The sequence below is a fragment of the Pipistrellus kuhlii genome, unplaced genomic scaffold, assembly GCF_014108245.1.
Source record: "Pipistrellus kuhlii isolate mPipKuh1 unplaced genomic scaffold, mPipKuh1.p scaffold_m20_p_10, whole genome shotgun sequence".
Classification (NCBI taxonomy): domain Eukaryota; kingdom Metazoa; phylum Chordata; class Mammalia; order Chiroptera; family Vespertilionidae; genus Pipistrellus; species Pipistrellus kuhlii.
The window spans coordinates 3562171-3577824 of NW_023425405.1; the positions used below are offsets into that span (position 1 = coordinate 3562171).

At 38.4% G+C, this 15654-nt stretch overlaps 1 protein-coding gene across 10 annotated transcripts in view; it reads left to right on the top strand.

The window, feature by feature from the left end:
- Positions 1 to 15654, top strand: part of ST7 (suppression of tumorigenicity 7) — a 221968-nt gene that overhangs the window by 125706 nt on the left and 80608 nt on the right. For 5 of the 10 annotated variants that reach the window (XM_036425130.2, XM_036425090.2, XM_036425100.2 and 2 more), the window contains exons 4-9: positions 869 to 923; positions 1568 to 1683; positions 7307 to 7382; positions 9436 to 9504; positions 11882 to 12036; positions 14642 to 14739. In XM_036425130.2, coding sequence (XP_036281023.1) covers positions 869 to 923; positions 1568 to 1683; positions 7307 to 7382; positions 9436 to 9504; positions 11882 to 12036; positions 14642 to 14739 — 569 coding nt within the window. The remainder of the gene's footprint in view (positions 1 to 868; positions 924 to 1567; positions 1684 to 7306; positions 7383 to 9435; positions 9505 to 11881; positions 12037 to 14641; positions 14740 to 15654) is intronic. The other 5 variants (XM_036425161.2, XM_045576233.1, XM_036425110.2 and 2 more) reach the window with 1 other exon arrangement.

A 15654-nucleotide genomic window follows, 5' to 3' on the forward strand; every position in this document is an offset into this window, starting at 1 on the left:
ACTAATTTTATTTTCTAATAAAACATTTTTCATCCCAAGAAATGTACTATTCTGAATCAGTAGAAAGTCTTAATCATAGGCTTTCTTAAAAGAGTTGTAGTTTGTTAGTCATGCACTTACTATTACACAGTCCTAAGAGCTAATGGGATTGACTTTCCTAAGTTAAGTCCTCTGATTCTAAATTTTTTTGGTCCTTGTATAACAAAGATGTATAATCTATTAGTACATGCTAACATTATGATGTTAGTATGATGATTAATGCATCTGGATAGGTAAGCAATGTTAAATGCCTTAAAACAATTTAATTTCATAGCCTTTCTCCCTACAATAATGTTAACTGTATTAATTTTTCTATCAATCCCTTTATGACAGGGTAAAAGCAATTTGGCGAATTATCACACAATCAATATCATGTAGACCCTAATTAGAAATCTAAGGCTCTTTGCATATTGTACTATAAAGCTTCAGTTTTGCTTATTATATATAAAGTTATTATAAGATATATTTTAGATTAACAGAAAGTACTTCTACCTATAACTTTAGAAATAAACTTATAGAATCTATTTAGACCTCTTGAAATGATTGTAGAAGTTATAAACTAGCTGATTTTGGCACATAACTTGATTTAATAAATGAAGAAACTGGGGCTCAGAGAGATTAGGTAAAATTTTCCAAAATCCTGGTGCCTGAGCTACATTTCCTGATTAATCATTCAATCACCCAGTTTTTCCATATTTCTTCCCTTGTAGAAAATAGAGAATAAAATTATCTTATCAATGCCAGGAAGGGTGTTTTGCTGAATTAATTAGCTTATAGCAGTAGTGTCTCTGAACTATGTGTAACATTTTCATATTTCTCTTCTTTGCAGAATGCAAAGTATGGCGAAATCCACTAAATTTATTTCGGGGTGCTGAATATAATCGGTAAGCATTTTGACAGTTTGGAAACAAATGAGTAGTTCAGAGAGCGAAGACAGCAGCAAATGTTTTTGCTGGTTCATTTAGGGGTCATTGTAAGAGTCTGTTTAGAGCTCCTATTCTTTGATACAGTCCTCAAATGTTTTGATTTTTCTCTTGTATAAATATTTTAGCATTGAAATTAGGATAATGTACAAAAATACGTAGTCTTTGGAAATTTTCTATTATAGACATTCTTTTCATTATACAAATATATTGTTCAGACAAAATATTTTGAAGCTTACCTGGAACATGGTTATAAAGATGCCACAGAAGTTATGTTGAAATTTAATTTTGCACAGTAATTAGGCAAACCGAATTGTCATAGCTTTGGGGAAATATTATAATATTTCTGTTTATAATATTAATTAGGGAAGGTTTTCATTAGCTAGTGCTAGTGAACTGTTAACCCACAAATATATGGGAAAATGTTTACTTTTTATTTTTCTAAAGAAAAAAGATGATTAAAAAATATGTATGTTTTTATTCATTGGCAAACTGTTTTAATACTCAGTTAATGGTTTATATTTCACTTCCTATGCAGATTAATGTTTTGTAGGCCTTGCTTTCCTTTCTCAAAGGTGTTTGACTCTTTTATTTCCCCTTTACAGATACACTTGGGTGACAGGACGAGAGCCTCTGACTTACTATGACATGAATCTCTCTGCCCAGGACCACCAGACTTTCTTTACTTGTGACTCGGACCATCTGCGCCCTGCAGATGCAAGTATGGAAAATCCTTTAGTTAGTTCCTGAGTGAGAGGTTTTTTGTTTGTTTGTTTGTGTGTGTTTTTTTTTTAATTCTGTTTAAGTAGTAAGCTTATTACTTTTAGAATATCTGCTCTATAAAAACCCCAAGGAATAGGTACTTCTGGACAAGATGGCTGCATAAACATGGGACTGCCTCCTCCCACAACCATATCAAAATTACAACTAACCTTCAGAACAACTATCATTCAGAACTGCCTGAAATCTGACTGAATGGAAGTCCTACTGCTAGGGAATTAAATAAGAAGCCACGTCAAGTCTGGGAGAAGGGGTGGAGATGTGTGAAACAGGCTGGTCCTGTCCCCACGTGTGGCAGATTGGGAGGGATATGTCAGCTCCAGAGGTCCTCCTGAGGAGCCAGGGGTCCCAGCCCCACACCAGGTCTGCCAGGCCAGGGTTCTAGTGCCAGGAAAAGAAGTTCCCAAAACTTTTGGCTGTAAAAACCAGTGGGATTTAAGCTGAGGGAGACAGAGGGCTGCTAGAGTCCCAGAGAGTTCCCCTTAAAGGGCCAGTGCATGATTTACTCATTCCCACTGACCTCCAGAGCTGGGGCAGCAGCTTAGAAGGCACCAGCACATATGGGGAGGAACTGAATTGTCTGGCATTGAGATAAGAGCTGGGGGTTGGGGCAGCAGCTTTCTCACAGACAGAAGTGCTGGCAGAGGCCATTGTTAATTTTCAGAGCCCTTCCCCCACAGAGCCAACAGATAGGTGCCACATATGAGACTCCATCAACCTGGCTCACACTGTTTGTCCTGCCCTGGTGATTCCCTGAGGCCCCACACTACCCAATTTTTGGGCCCACCCAAGCTGTTTCCAGTGGCTTTTTCGTACGAATGGCCTGTCTTGGCCCATGCTGCAGATTTTCCTAAAATCTCTCAAGCAAGCAGTATCTGTCCTCGATGAGCCCCATACTTCTCACTAAGTGGCCCTAGGCCTGGCACTAGTAGCAGCCAATGTGGTTCACAGCTTGGCCTCATCAGGGCACCTCAGTCTAGGACATGTAGCAGCCTTCTGAAGATTCCTTTGTAGCTCATGCTGGTGGCCCTGGACAGAACATGGGCAGCAGCTGACTTTGGCTTACACCTCCCAGAAGACCCCAATGGACAGCTTCAGAACACATCGAAGTATCACCATCCAAACACCTCCACAAGTTACACACTCAAGGGGTGTACTTAGCAGTCATCAGAGCCTTGCTGAAGAAAGTCCTGCTCTTTGAGGTTGAACCCTGCACAGCTGATCCTCCACAGTGGTCACAAGTTGGTGGATGTAGATAGTCCTTGCAGCTAATCGGCCTAGGGGCAAATCCCTCTCATTGATATGCCAACAGCAATCAAGGCTCAACTACTCTAGGAAGTGTACACAGACCACATTGGGGGAGGGGGGTGTACCTCAATGCTCAGAGTAGATGATCAGGGAAGGAGTACCACTGAATCCTATAGAATATCTACCAAGCATGGGAGATGTAGCAGCCCTACCTAATACATGGAAACAAACACAAGAAGGCTGCCCAAATGAGGAAACGAAGAAACATGCCCCAAATGAGAGACCAGAACAAAACTCCAGAAAAAGAACCAAATAAGATGGAGATAAGCAATCAACTAGATGTAGAGTTCAAAACATTGGTTATAAGGATGCTCAATGTATTTAGGGGAAGAGTAGATGAATTTCAACCAAGGAATAGGAAACATAAAACGGGAGATAGAGAAAATGAAAAGAACCAGTCAAAAATGAAGAATACACTAACTGAAACGAAGAATAAATTACACGCAATCAACAATGGGGTAGATAAAGCCCAAGATCAAATCAGAAATTTGGGAGATAAGAATGAAAAGACATCCAATCAGAATAGCAAAAGGAAAGAACAATTTTAAAAAAATATAAAAGTTTAAGGAGCCTCTGGGACAACTTTTAAGCATTCCAACATTCAGATCATGGGGGTGCTGGGAGGAGAAGAGAGAACAAGAAATTGAAAACTTACTTGAAAAGATAACTACAGAAAACTCCCCTAACTTGATGAGGAAAATAGATATACAAGCCCAGGAAGTGCAGATTCCAAACAAGATGAACCCACACCAAGACATATCATAATTAAAATGCAACAGGTAAAGGCAGAGAATCTTAAAAGCAGCAGGAGAAAGGCCATTAGTTACTTACAAGGGAAACCTTGCAGGCCAGAAAGGATTGGTGAGAAATATTCAAAGTGATGAAAAGCAAGGACCTATAATAAAGATTGCTCTACCCAGCAAAGGTATCATTTAGAATTGAAGGACAGATAAAGAGCTTCCCAGATCAGAAAAAACTTTGAGTTCATTACATGAAATGTTAAAAGGGTCTTCTTTAAGAAGAAGAAAAAGCCTAAGCTAGTGTGGCTCAGTTGGTTGGAGCATTGTCTCATACACCAAAGGTTCTTGGGTCAATTCCTGGTCAGGACACATAACCAGGTTTTGAGTTTGGTCCCGGGTTGATCCTGGTGGGAGGCAACACATCGATGTTTCTCTCCCTCTCCCTTTCTCTCTCTAAAAAAATCAATAAAAACATAACCTCTGGTGAGGATTTTTTTTAAAAAGAAGGAAAAAAGCAAAAAATATAAACATTAAAATGGCAATAAATACATATCTATCAACAACTGAATCTAAAAAAACAAAACAAACGAACAAGCAGAACAGAAACAGACTCATAGAGAGAACATTTTTACAGAGAACATTTTTATGGTTACCAAGTGGGAGGAGATTAGGGGGATGGGAGAGGTGGAAAGGTGAAGGGATTAAGAAGTCCAAATTATAGCCACTGGAGAACAGTATGGAGTTTCCTCAAAAAACTAAAGATGGAACTCCCCTTTGACCAAGTAATCTTACTTCTAGGAATAAATCCCAAGAAACTAGAAACACCAATCAGAAAGGATATATGCACCCCTATGTTCATAGCAGCACCATTCACCATAGTTAAGATTTGCAAGCAGCCTAAGTGTCCATCAACAGATGAGTAGATTAAAAAACTGGTATAGCCCTAACCGGTTTGGCTCAGTGGATAGAGCATTGGCTTGCGGACACAAGGGTCCTAGGTTCGATTCCAGTCAAGGGCATGTACCTTGGTTGTGGGCACACCCCAGAGGGTGTGTGCAGGAGGCAGCTGATCAATGTTTCTCTCCCATTGATGTTTCTGACTCTTTCTCCCTCTCCCTTCCTCTCTGTAAAAAAATCAATAAAATATATATATTTAAAAATAAAAAAGTAAAGCTGTGGTACATCCATACAATGGAATATTATGCTGCAGTAAAAAAGATGGAGTTCTTACCATTTGCAACAGCATGGATGGAACTGGAGAGCATTATGCTAAGTGAAATAAGCCAGTCAGAGAAAGATAAATATCACATGATTGCACTTGTGGAATATAATGAACTACATAAACTGATGAACAAAAACATCCAGAAACAGAGAAGCATTGATCAGACCATCAAAACTCAGAGGGAAGGTAGGGGAGGATGGGGGTAAGAGGGAGAGATCAACCAAAGTACTGCGAGTATGTAAGCCTAACCAACAGACACAGACACCAGGGGCGTGAGGGCATGAGTGCGGGGAGGAATGAAGGGGTAAGGACACAAACGTAATACCGTAATCACTAAAGAAAAAAGTACAAATTGGTTGTTACAGAGTAGTCATGGGGATGATAGACAATGATATTCTAAAACTATATATATGGTGTCAGATGGGTGTGAGATTTATTGTGATGATCACTTAGTAAATTATGTAATGTCTAATCAGGGAGGTGTACACCTGAAATTAAATAATAATGTATGTCAACTGTAATTGAAAAAATGCTTTAATAACACAAACAAATAAAAATTAAATTGGAGATTGACTAGTGGAACTCAGTATTCTGATACCTAAATAAAGGCTCTATCACAATGAGTGAATTAGAAATAAGTCCTCATTATAATTTAAAATATCATTTTTAAAATATTCCAAGGTTGGATTTACATGTCTTGAATATTTATAAATCTTATACGAAGCTAAATCCTTTATTGAGATAGAGTGAAAAGTCATGTTTTCCTAATGCTATTCTAGTTAGAAATTGGGAGTCAGTGAATTCAAATGGTTAAAGAATATATTATAGAGATTTCTATGCCTATTGATTGATTCATTAGAATTGAATGGGGGCATCCCATTCCATTGGAGTCCATATTTGTTTTCCATCCTAGAAAAGAATTTGTTGAGCATGCATTTGACACTGCTTGAGTTATAAATAATCCTATTATTTTTTATATTTCTAAACTTAAAGTAAATAGGTGAAAAAAATCTTTAAGAAAGGGAATACATACATACTCCTAAGAAAATAACTTAGAAGATAAAAAAATTATAGAACAAATTAAATAAGGAGATTGTTACTCTTCGCCATGGTGGAACATCATAGTAAAAAAATATTTCAAGCATTGAGCTTCCCACAATATACTCACAAACTACTTTGATATATGAAAACTACGTTTGCATCAAACACTGGAAACAGGTACACCTGTTAAAAGCCTAAAGTACTTTTTTTCTGACCCAACTGATAATTCTCACATGGTTTTGAAATGTGCTAATATCCAAAGCTTGTGGCAGATGTTTGGGGAAATGACTAATAGAAATTATGTTGTGTAGGAGAGGCTGGGGGAAGGTCAAAGTGGGGGAAGAAAGGAGATATATGTACTACTATATGTAATACTTTAAACAACAAAAAATAATAATAAAAAAGAAATTATGTTGTGTCTGTGTAGAAGGAAGAAATTAGAACAATGTCATCTCAAAATGTGTGCAATATACTTTAACAACAAACAACATTAATGAGCAAAATAAATATTAAATATATTTAGAGTGCTTCTTGATTAAGAAATTTTAATCAAGATTGTTTCAAATATTATAGAAGATAAAATAGTCTGTAATATTTCTTTCTTTTTTTTTTTCCTTGGACAGTCTGTTGAGACAAGTCTAGTGTTAGTGTTTCAGGTAGCTCTGTATTGTTTATATCTGTAGCTCTGTTTTGTTTACACCTGTATAAATTTGTAGAAAAATTTATACAAAGTGAATTTGGAAACACTGGTTTTAGTACAAACTATAAGTACTAAAAGAAACTTCTACTATCTATGAAATGAATGTTCCAACATGGTCCCCATGTAAATACATGATATTACAATATTTTGTTGGAGATACCAGCATTCCGCACATAAGGTTCACCTTTGTACTAGTATTCCATTAAAAACTGAAAGGTATTACAAATAGCTAATGCATGTATTGGTCTATGACAACGTGCATTAGTAGTATGTTCAAACTACTACCCAAGTCTGTTGAGACAAGTCTAGTGGTTTATAGATTTAAATCTGTAGTTTTAAGAGCATAAGAAAGTTTTGATATCAGCAATTGGAGGACAATTGAATAGCAAGTTAGAATATGTTTGTGTGACTGGAGGATTGGGCTGATCCTCTTGGTATTGAAATATTCCCCTGTAATCTAAGCCTAATGCTACTAATTCAGCTATTCTCCTGTACTGAGCTTTCTTAATTATATGTATTGATTAACTTGCTTTTTTCTCTTTTTTAAAAATAGTAATGCAGAAAGCCTGGAGAGAGAGAAACCCCCAAGCTAGGATTTCGGCAGCGCATGAAGCATTAGAAATAAATGAGTAAGTGGGGAAAATCTTGCTTTTAAAAGGGAAATCCTATTCTTTGCTGAATGTATAGAGTTGCCAGTGATAGGATACTGCTATTAAACTATGCATTTGAACTTGAGGATTATTTTGGGGACATTTGTTTATAAAAAAAGACTTTGTGAAGGTGGTTTTAGTCATTTTAGAGAGCAATTCAGTGGTTTGCTGTGATGCTAAATTAAATCCTTCCAGGGCTACCCATGGGATATTGTGAGTATATAAATAAATACTATTCTTTGCATATCTAAAACATTTGACAGGGAAATTATTACAGATGTGGAATGCTCATCTGTATCATCACAATTTCTAGATAGAACTGCTAGTGAGGAAATCATAACAAAAACGTAAGGTGAAAAAATTACACTTTAAAAACACTTCAAGATCAAGGCAAAGATAAGAGGAAGGGCTGTGCTTGGTGTTGTTAAACAATCTATGGGTTACCAAGGAAGACTGGGAAATCTCTTCTGGAGATCTCAGAAAATGAGAAAGATTCTTGAAGTTGGAGTCATAAAAGCTCAGGGTTGGCCGAGATCTTAAAGGTCATTTAACTCCGCCACCCATCTGGTGCTTGAATCACCTCGACAATCTCCCGGCCAAGTGGTCATTGTTAAACTATTTTATGATTTTTTTCTGAAGAAGGTTACAGAATCTTCTTCAGCGTTCTCAGAAAAAAAAAAAAAAAAACTCAAGAGTTGGAAATCCTGCCATTATAACCTGTTGATCTATGTGGTTTCTGATTCTGTTATGCAGCGTATTTATTTTCCAGTTTCTTGTCATCTACAAAATTGATGTGCCTGCCTTCTGTGTGTCATCCATGTTTCTGATAAAAATAGCAGCGTCAGGGCTTTATCTCTGGGACATGACATGTAGAAATCATCATCCCTTGGTATTGTTAATTACTAAGCCACCATGATTCAGCTCATACTCCTCCATTTTTATTTTAAGGGTGCCAGTCGTAGCTGTGGATCTTTAATGGGTAGTAAATCTATTAGAGTAAATTAAGCTAATGCAACCATTTGCATTAGTCTTAGTGAATTTAAGCTAGCTCCAGTGCTCACTTTCTTTTTAAAATGCTTGGAGACTATCCCTTTCACAATCCATTAGAATATCTTTCCAAATCACTGTTCTATCATTTGGGAAGTCTGCTTTCTTCCCCTTTTTGAACATTTATCCTACATTTGTCATCTCATCTTCTAGTACTTCCCCATTCTTTGTGAGTTCTTAACTATTCCTTGGCCTGCCCATGTTTGTTGGCTTCCTGGGATTTGCCCATCCCAGTATAGTAGTCGATTTAGGATAGACTAGTTATTTGCTATGACATCTTTTTACCTATTTTAGAGTTTAATTTCTTCTCCCTTTTTCAGTCTGACGATCATTCTCCCTAATGGAGAATCCAGGAACAAAATAGGAATTAGAAAATACTGCTTTCTCTTTATCCGCTGCTCCTAATTATAAACTTTCCTTGTTTTAATGTTGTTGTTGTTTGTCTGTTTTGTTCATTTATTTTTGTGATGATCTTAGAGAAATGGGGATGGTGATAAGGCTTTAAACATAATTTAAAAACAGGAAATAGATGGTTGTCTTTAGCACTTTTTGTTTTGTCTTTATTTTGTTTTGTAAGCTTAAGCTCATTTGAAGTTTTAGCTCTCCTGACATTCTTATAAGCTCATTTCACTCTTTTATAGTCCTTCATTACGTGCCCTGTTTCCATCTTTTTTACATGTCCTTTAAAAATCTGATCTTGTGGAGATCTCTGTGCAGCTATGTTGGTTACTTAATCATCACCCCTCTTTTCTTCCTGAGAGGATCATAGTGATTATAGTTACAGTTGGACATTTGGACACTGTCCAACCTTCTTATACCATTTTCCTCCTGCGTCTCATGTCATTGAATCATGCCTCTTTTCTTTGAATTTTTTGAAGTTCACCTTACCCTCTTTGATTAGTCCCAATTCCAAATGACATAGTAACTCTCTCTGAATGTTCCTATCGATTTCCATTTCACCAACTATTTTTTTCTTCTTGGTCAGAATTAGGTCCAGAGTTGAAGTTCCCCTAATTGCTTCCTCTACCATCTGGGAGATAAAATTGTTACCAAAGTAAGTCAAGCACCTATCGGGTGCTCTACTTCTAACCAAATGAGACTTCTATCAGATATCCGGATGGTCGACACCCCCACCACCTCATTTTCTTACGTCTGTATGTGCATTGTTTTGTGACAAGGATGCATCATCTGTATCTTCCATCAAGCTGAGCAGTCTGTTCTGTATTGCCCAACCATTAGTACTTCTATTGCTGTTTCTTTTCTCCTTCACTCACAAGCTCTTAGCATGTTTCTACCCCATAAAATTTTGCATAGATGTATGTTTTCTTGGCCAGTAGTGCTACTCTGCCTCTCCTCCTAAGATACTATTTATAATACATAAAAGGCTAAGCAACCGTGCAACCAGAAGCTATGACGCACAATGACCATCAGGGGGCAGATGCTCCAACTAGTAGCTGTAACACTCACTGGCCACCAGGGGGCAGATGCTCAAGCAAGAGCTGCTGAGCTGCAGTGACTTGGCAGCTGAAGTTCTTGGGTGACACACCCTGAAACCAGAGAGGAGGGAGCCTGATTCTGAGGTGCCTTACCCAAGAACCACCCTCTGGCAATCTGGGATCCCTCTGGATGTCAGAGAGCTGGTTTCGGCCTGATCCCACAAGCCAGGTCAAGGGATCCTACCTGCTGGAGAGACCCTGCTCACTCTGCAGCCACCCTTTGAGTCATGGTGCTGCCCCAGGTGCGACCAGCCAGGGAGGGACTGTGGGAGGTTGGCTCCAGGGCTGTTGAGTCCATCTAGCCCAGTCCCACCCCGCCAGCCACCTTCTAATTAATTTCCTTACAATGTGCACGAATTCCTGCACCAGGGCACTAGTTTGTAATATAAGTGACCAAAGCAAGCAAGCTAGCCCCAACCTGTCTTGAGTTTTCAGTCCACCAACTATAATCTTAGAGCTAATTCCTCATATACTGTATCTACCACTCAGTATTATAATCTTGATTTTCACTTCATTACCCTTGATTCATATTTATATGTTGGTATCTGAAGCCTTGAATATTGTTTCCTGATGCCTATACCATTCTTTTCTCTAGTGAATTATTGGGCAGTTTCGACATCATTATTGCTCTTGCCAAGTTATATCTACTGCCCTCCAGAGTAATTGGTTTACAGCTTTTTTCCTGGGTGTTTCCATCCCTCTCTCACCACATTCTGTTTAAGCTTCATTGACCAGTCCTTCCCGAACAGGATGGACTGGCTAAGGAACTTCTAAGACCCCTCCTCAAGGCTAAGATGAACTAGTGACCTAAAACCTCACATTAGCCATAAGTTCAGCCTTCTTTACCCAGCTAGCAAATGCAGTTTATGAGTAGTAAAAGTAGCATTTGGTTTTTCTTTCTGTTAATTTTCTCTCTGTGGTCTGATGAGGGCTCTGTTAAGTAGGGAAATGACCACAAGAGACAGAGGAGAAGGAAACAAAGGGACCTGTGCAGATGAGGACCTGTGTGGTCTGCTCGGGCCTCAGCATTTCTCCATTACATTCCTTTTCTCTGGCAGGTGGATTGTTCTTATGTGATTTAGAAGGTTTCAGTTTCCAAGAGTTCCCCTTGTTCATTAGTTAACTGCTTATCTTTTCTGGCTTCCCACCTTAGAGGGTTGTTGAAAGTGTTAAATGAGACAGTATATGTTAAGTGCTTGGTACTAAGCAACAGGTGGCAGCTGTTATTGTTAAAGACATGAGATTTAACTCTTGTTTGCTACTGAGGCTGAATTAGATTTTGAGCTTTTCAGAAACAGCAATGCCTGGAGGTTCTAGTGTTCTCTGACATAGAAATCAGTGCTAACTGTGATGAGATCTTGAGTGCTGTTTTTTTCAATGAGTAACTTACTTGATTTCTGGATCTGTGTTTGAAAATAGAGACTATATTTAGTAAACACAAATAAACTTTCCAACACTCAGAGTAGGAGGTACTGTATATAAGCTTATATACAGTACCTCCTACTCTGAGTGTTGGGAAGAGATATTTAATAACAGCTGTTGTATCACTGTTGTTAGTTGACATTATTGAGCATGTATCACATGCATACTGAGCACTTTACATGCATCCCCTTAACCTTCACAGCAACATTGTGAACAAACATCCCATGTTGTTCTCTCTCCATCCGGGAGGCAGAGTAATAACTTGCCCAAAGTGACACACTAATAAGGGACAGAGTCCCATGCTCCTAACACTGTGCATCCTAGCTCTTAAGCTAAAATACACACATTTCTTTTGTACCATTATTTTGTGTCAACAGCTACAAATGGGTGCATGAACCAGTTGGCCGCTATGCATGTTTTGGCGTTAACTCCTTGCCCTTCTGCATGCATTACTAGAGCTATTACAATGCCCTTGGATTTGTAATTAATGGTGGCTGTTATCTGAATGGACAGGTGTGCAACTGCTTATATTCTCTTGGCTGAAGAGGAAGCAACAACCATTGCCGAAGCAGAGAAGCTGTTTAAGCAGGCCCTGAAGGCGGGAGATGGCTGCTACCGGCGCTCTCAGCAGCTGCAGCATCATGGATCCCAGTACGAAGCCCAGCACAGTAAGGTTTCCTCCAGGTTGAGGCATTGGGGATCAGAATTGTCACATGATTAATCAGAGCAAGTTTTAAGGCCAGTTCAAAATATGATTCTCCTAGATGGGGATAAATACTGGTTTTGCCTTTTTTTATTCCCCCCCCCCCCCCCCATAAGAGTGCAGTACACAGTTAACTTATAGCTTCATTATTGTTCAGATTCTCTTTTCTGTTCATAGATTCCTAATTCCAAAAGTAAATGGCAATAGCCAATAGTGGTAACCTTTTTTTCTCCCTAGATTTTTTTTTCTTTCATATTTCTGTTTACCAAGTGTTTCTTTAAGTCCCAATTGGGAAATAGCACTTAAGTTAGTGTTAATGTTATCAAATGTTTTATTTTATGGGTATTCTATAGCATGGGCTGAAATAGGACCATTAAGAAAATAACAGTTCTAACCAGTTTGGCTCAGTAGCTATAGCACATGTGTCAAACACAAGGCCCGCGGGCCAAATCCGTCCCGCCAGGCCTTGCAGTGTGGCCCGCACCGCGCTGTCATCACTGCACTCCACTGCGTTTCCATCACAATGACAGTTTATGACTGTTCAGTAAACCATTCGGCCCGCGATTTAGGCTGGATTTTAGATTTTGGCCCCTTCTCTGATTGAGTTCGACACCCCTAAGCTAGAGTGTCCGCCTGTGGATTCAAGGGTCCCAGGTTTGATTCAGGTGAAAGGCATGTACCTTGATTGCAGGCGCATACCCAGTAGGTAGTGTGCAGGAGGCAGCTGATCGATGTTTCTCTTTCATCAATGTTTCTAACTTTCTATCCCTCCCCCTTCCTCTGTAAAAAATCAATAAAATATATTTAAAAAAAAGAAAGGAAATAACAGTTATTGGTTATTGTCTCAATATTTAGCTCTTATTTAAGAAGCACTGGTGTTGATTTCCAGAGAGAAAGAACCAGAGAAAGAGGAAGAGAAATAGTTCCTAATTTATCTTATTTTTACTTTAAAATGTCTTCTTTTATTTAAGATAACTTTAAAATGAGACCTTTAACTGCAGTACACTGAACTGAGAGTCAGTGATGTTTGGGGGGAATGGTATAAAAACAGGACTACAAAATCATTTCAGAAGTCCCCCCTCGACCCCCGGAGTTGTCAGTTTTTTGATTGTTTAAACCGAAATTTAGTAATCCTCATGAGAGAGCATTTTCATCATCCAACCTGACTTTGGTTGTTTCCTTAAGGTGGAATTTCTCTCACCTCATTTCTCCCTCCTGCCACTTGGAGAGTAAGAGTGTATCTCCTTCATATTTGCGATTATAAAATTAAATATTAGTATTATACTTGGATTTGGTGCAGGAACTAAGTGCATTACTCCCTGTGACTGAGGTGCAGTGAAATCTTTTCATTATGGCCTGTGTATACATGAGTAGTTTCACAATAATACACAGGTTTTTATTTATATTTTGCAGTATATGTAAATCAAGACTCTAATCGCCAAATGTATCTTGCTTTTAAAAGATATGTATAAATAAATTTTGAAGACATATTAGTGTCATTTTGTGAACTAAAAGAAGATTAATACATAAAATTACTTAGCCTATAAGAAATTTTCTTTCTTTTTTTCTGTATATTAAATTCTTTCAACCTATTGCCTATATATATCCAAAAAATATAATCACATCTTTAAAATAATTTGTAGGTACTTGGCAGATTTTCAGCACACATCTTGTTCTCATTGTTTAAAACTTGAGAAGTTAGGACTTTAGCCTTAACATCTTTTAATAGCTGCGTATTATACATGTACTTAATCTATAACAGGTGTGTCATATTTTTCTCAAACATGGAATTTTATTGAGGATTAAGCACATGTATGTTCTCCCTGGTCTGGAAACATACCCAAAAGGACATATAATTAAATAAAAGATTTTAAGATAAGAAGTTGTTAATGTACTTTTTAAGGGCCATTTTGGTGACTATTATTATAACTGTTTAGCTTGTCAGTGCTTTCTCTAACACTAGGGTAAGTTTTTCATTTTGTTGCATACTCTGTTGTCATATCTGGAATGTATTACATTGCCATCTAAAATGGACTGCTTTGGGGACCTGGAGATGATTATGATGTCAGTAATGTTTGGGGAAGAATAATATAAAACAGAAGTTCAAAATGAGGCTTCTCCAGACTTAATGTCAAGAAGGAAAAAAAAAGATGTTCATTAGGATGCAACCTGAGATTCACCTCTTGCTTCTTCACCAAAAACATGCACACTTGCAGAATGTGGAATTCTTGCTTGTAAACCACATGCATTGTGGGTATGTTCATTTTCCCAGCACATTGTGGCAGATGATTTTATTTATCAAACACTGAACATCCTAACTCAAAAGCATGAATTAGAGAGTCAGTCACATGATCTGACCTTCGGAAGTTCTAAGGACTGTGACTTTACTCCGTTAGCAGAATTGTCAGTTCTCCTGGAAGTAAGGAAAAACTAAGGAGCAGTCTTTTCTCTCTGAGGTTTTACCTCAAACGCCTGGCAAAAGGGCCTCTGTATGTCTTCCTGATGATCAGCTGAAAGCTCTTGTTTCTTTTTAATTTTTTAATTTGGGTGTTCTATATCTTCCTTTTCAGGACGAGACACCAATGTCTTGGTCTACATCAAAAGAAGGCTAGCGATGTGTGCCAGAAGACTCGGGAGGACCAGGGAAGCAGTGAAAATGATGAGAGATGTGAGTTTGAATTTGTGGTTGGGAACATAGCAGTGAACCTGACTTAGAGGGAGAAGGAGGAGCCTACTGAGTGTCTATATCAGAGACTACCAGTCATGGTGTGGTGGCATTAGAGCCAGACTGTCTGGAGTCCAGCTGCAGCTCCCCATGTACTAAATGAATGATCTTGGGCAAGTTACTCAACTTCTCCATGCCCTGTTTTCTCATCTGTAAAAAGAGAATAACAATACAATTCAATAATCTACATGTATGAAAGGCTAAGTGACCTGCCTACTGGCTGGTAGGTATGACACACACTGACAGACGCTCAAGTGACAGCAACTTTGCAGTGTCCTCTTGCACTCTGGGGCCCGTTGGGGGATGTCAGACTGCCAGTTTCAGCCTGATCCCCATAGGCCAGGACCGGGGACCTCACCTGCTGGAGGAACCCACTCCCTCCACAGACGCCCTTTGACCTTCAGGTGCAGCCAGCCGGGAGGGACCGCTGGAGGTTGGCTCCAGAGTGTGTCTGGCCCCATCTCATCCTCGCCGGCCACCTTCTAATTAATTTCCTTTCAATATGCACGAATCTGTGCACCAGGCCACCAGTAACATAATAAACTAATAATTATTAATACTACTTGGAATTGTTGCAAAGATTAAATGAGATAATACATGCAAAATTTTTAGTAGAGTGACTGGCATATTAAAGAAGTCTCAGAGATGTCTTTATTAAACTTTTGAGATGATAGCTGGGAGCCAAGAATGAGATCAGCCATTTTAGTGAACTGACTTTTTTTTTATGTGTAGTTGTTAGGAAGGTTTGAATAAACCATGGATCAATTTGTTACCCTCAAATTTAATAATATTATGATCTGATTATATTGTATTCATTTCAAGCATTTTCCTAGGTTCTTGAGTCAGGATACTTTATTT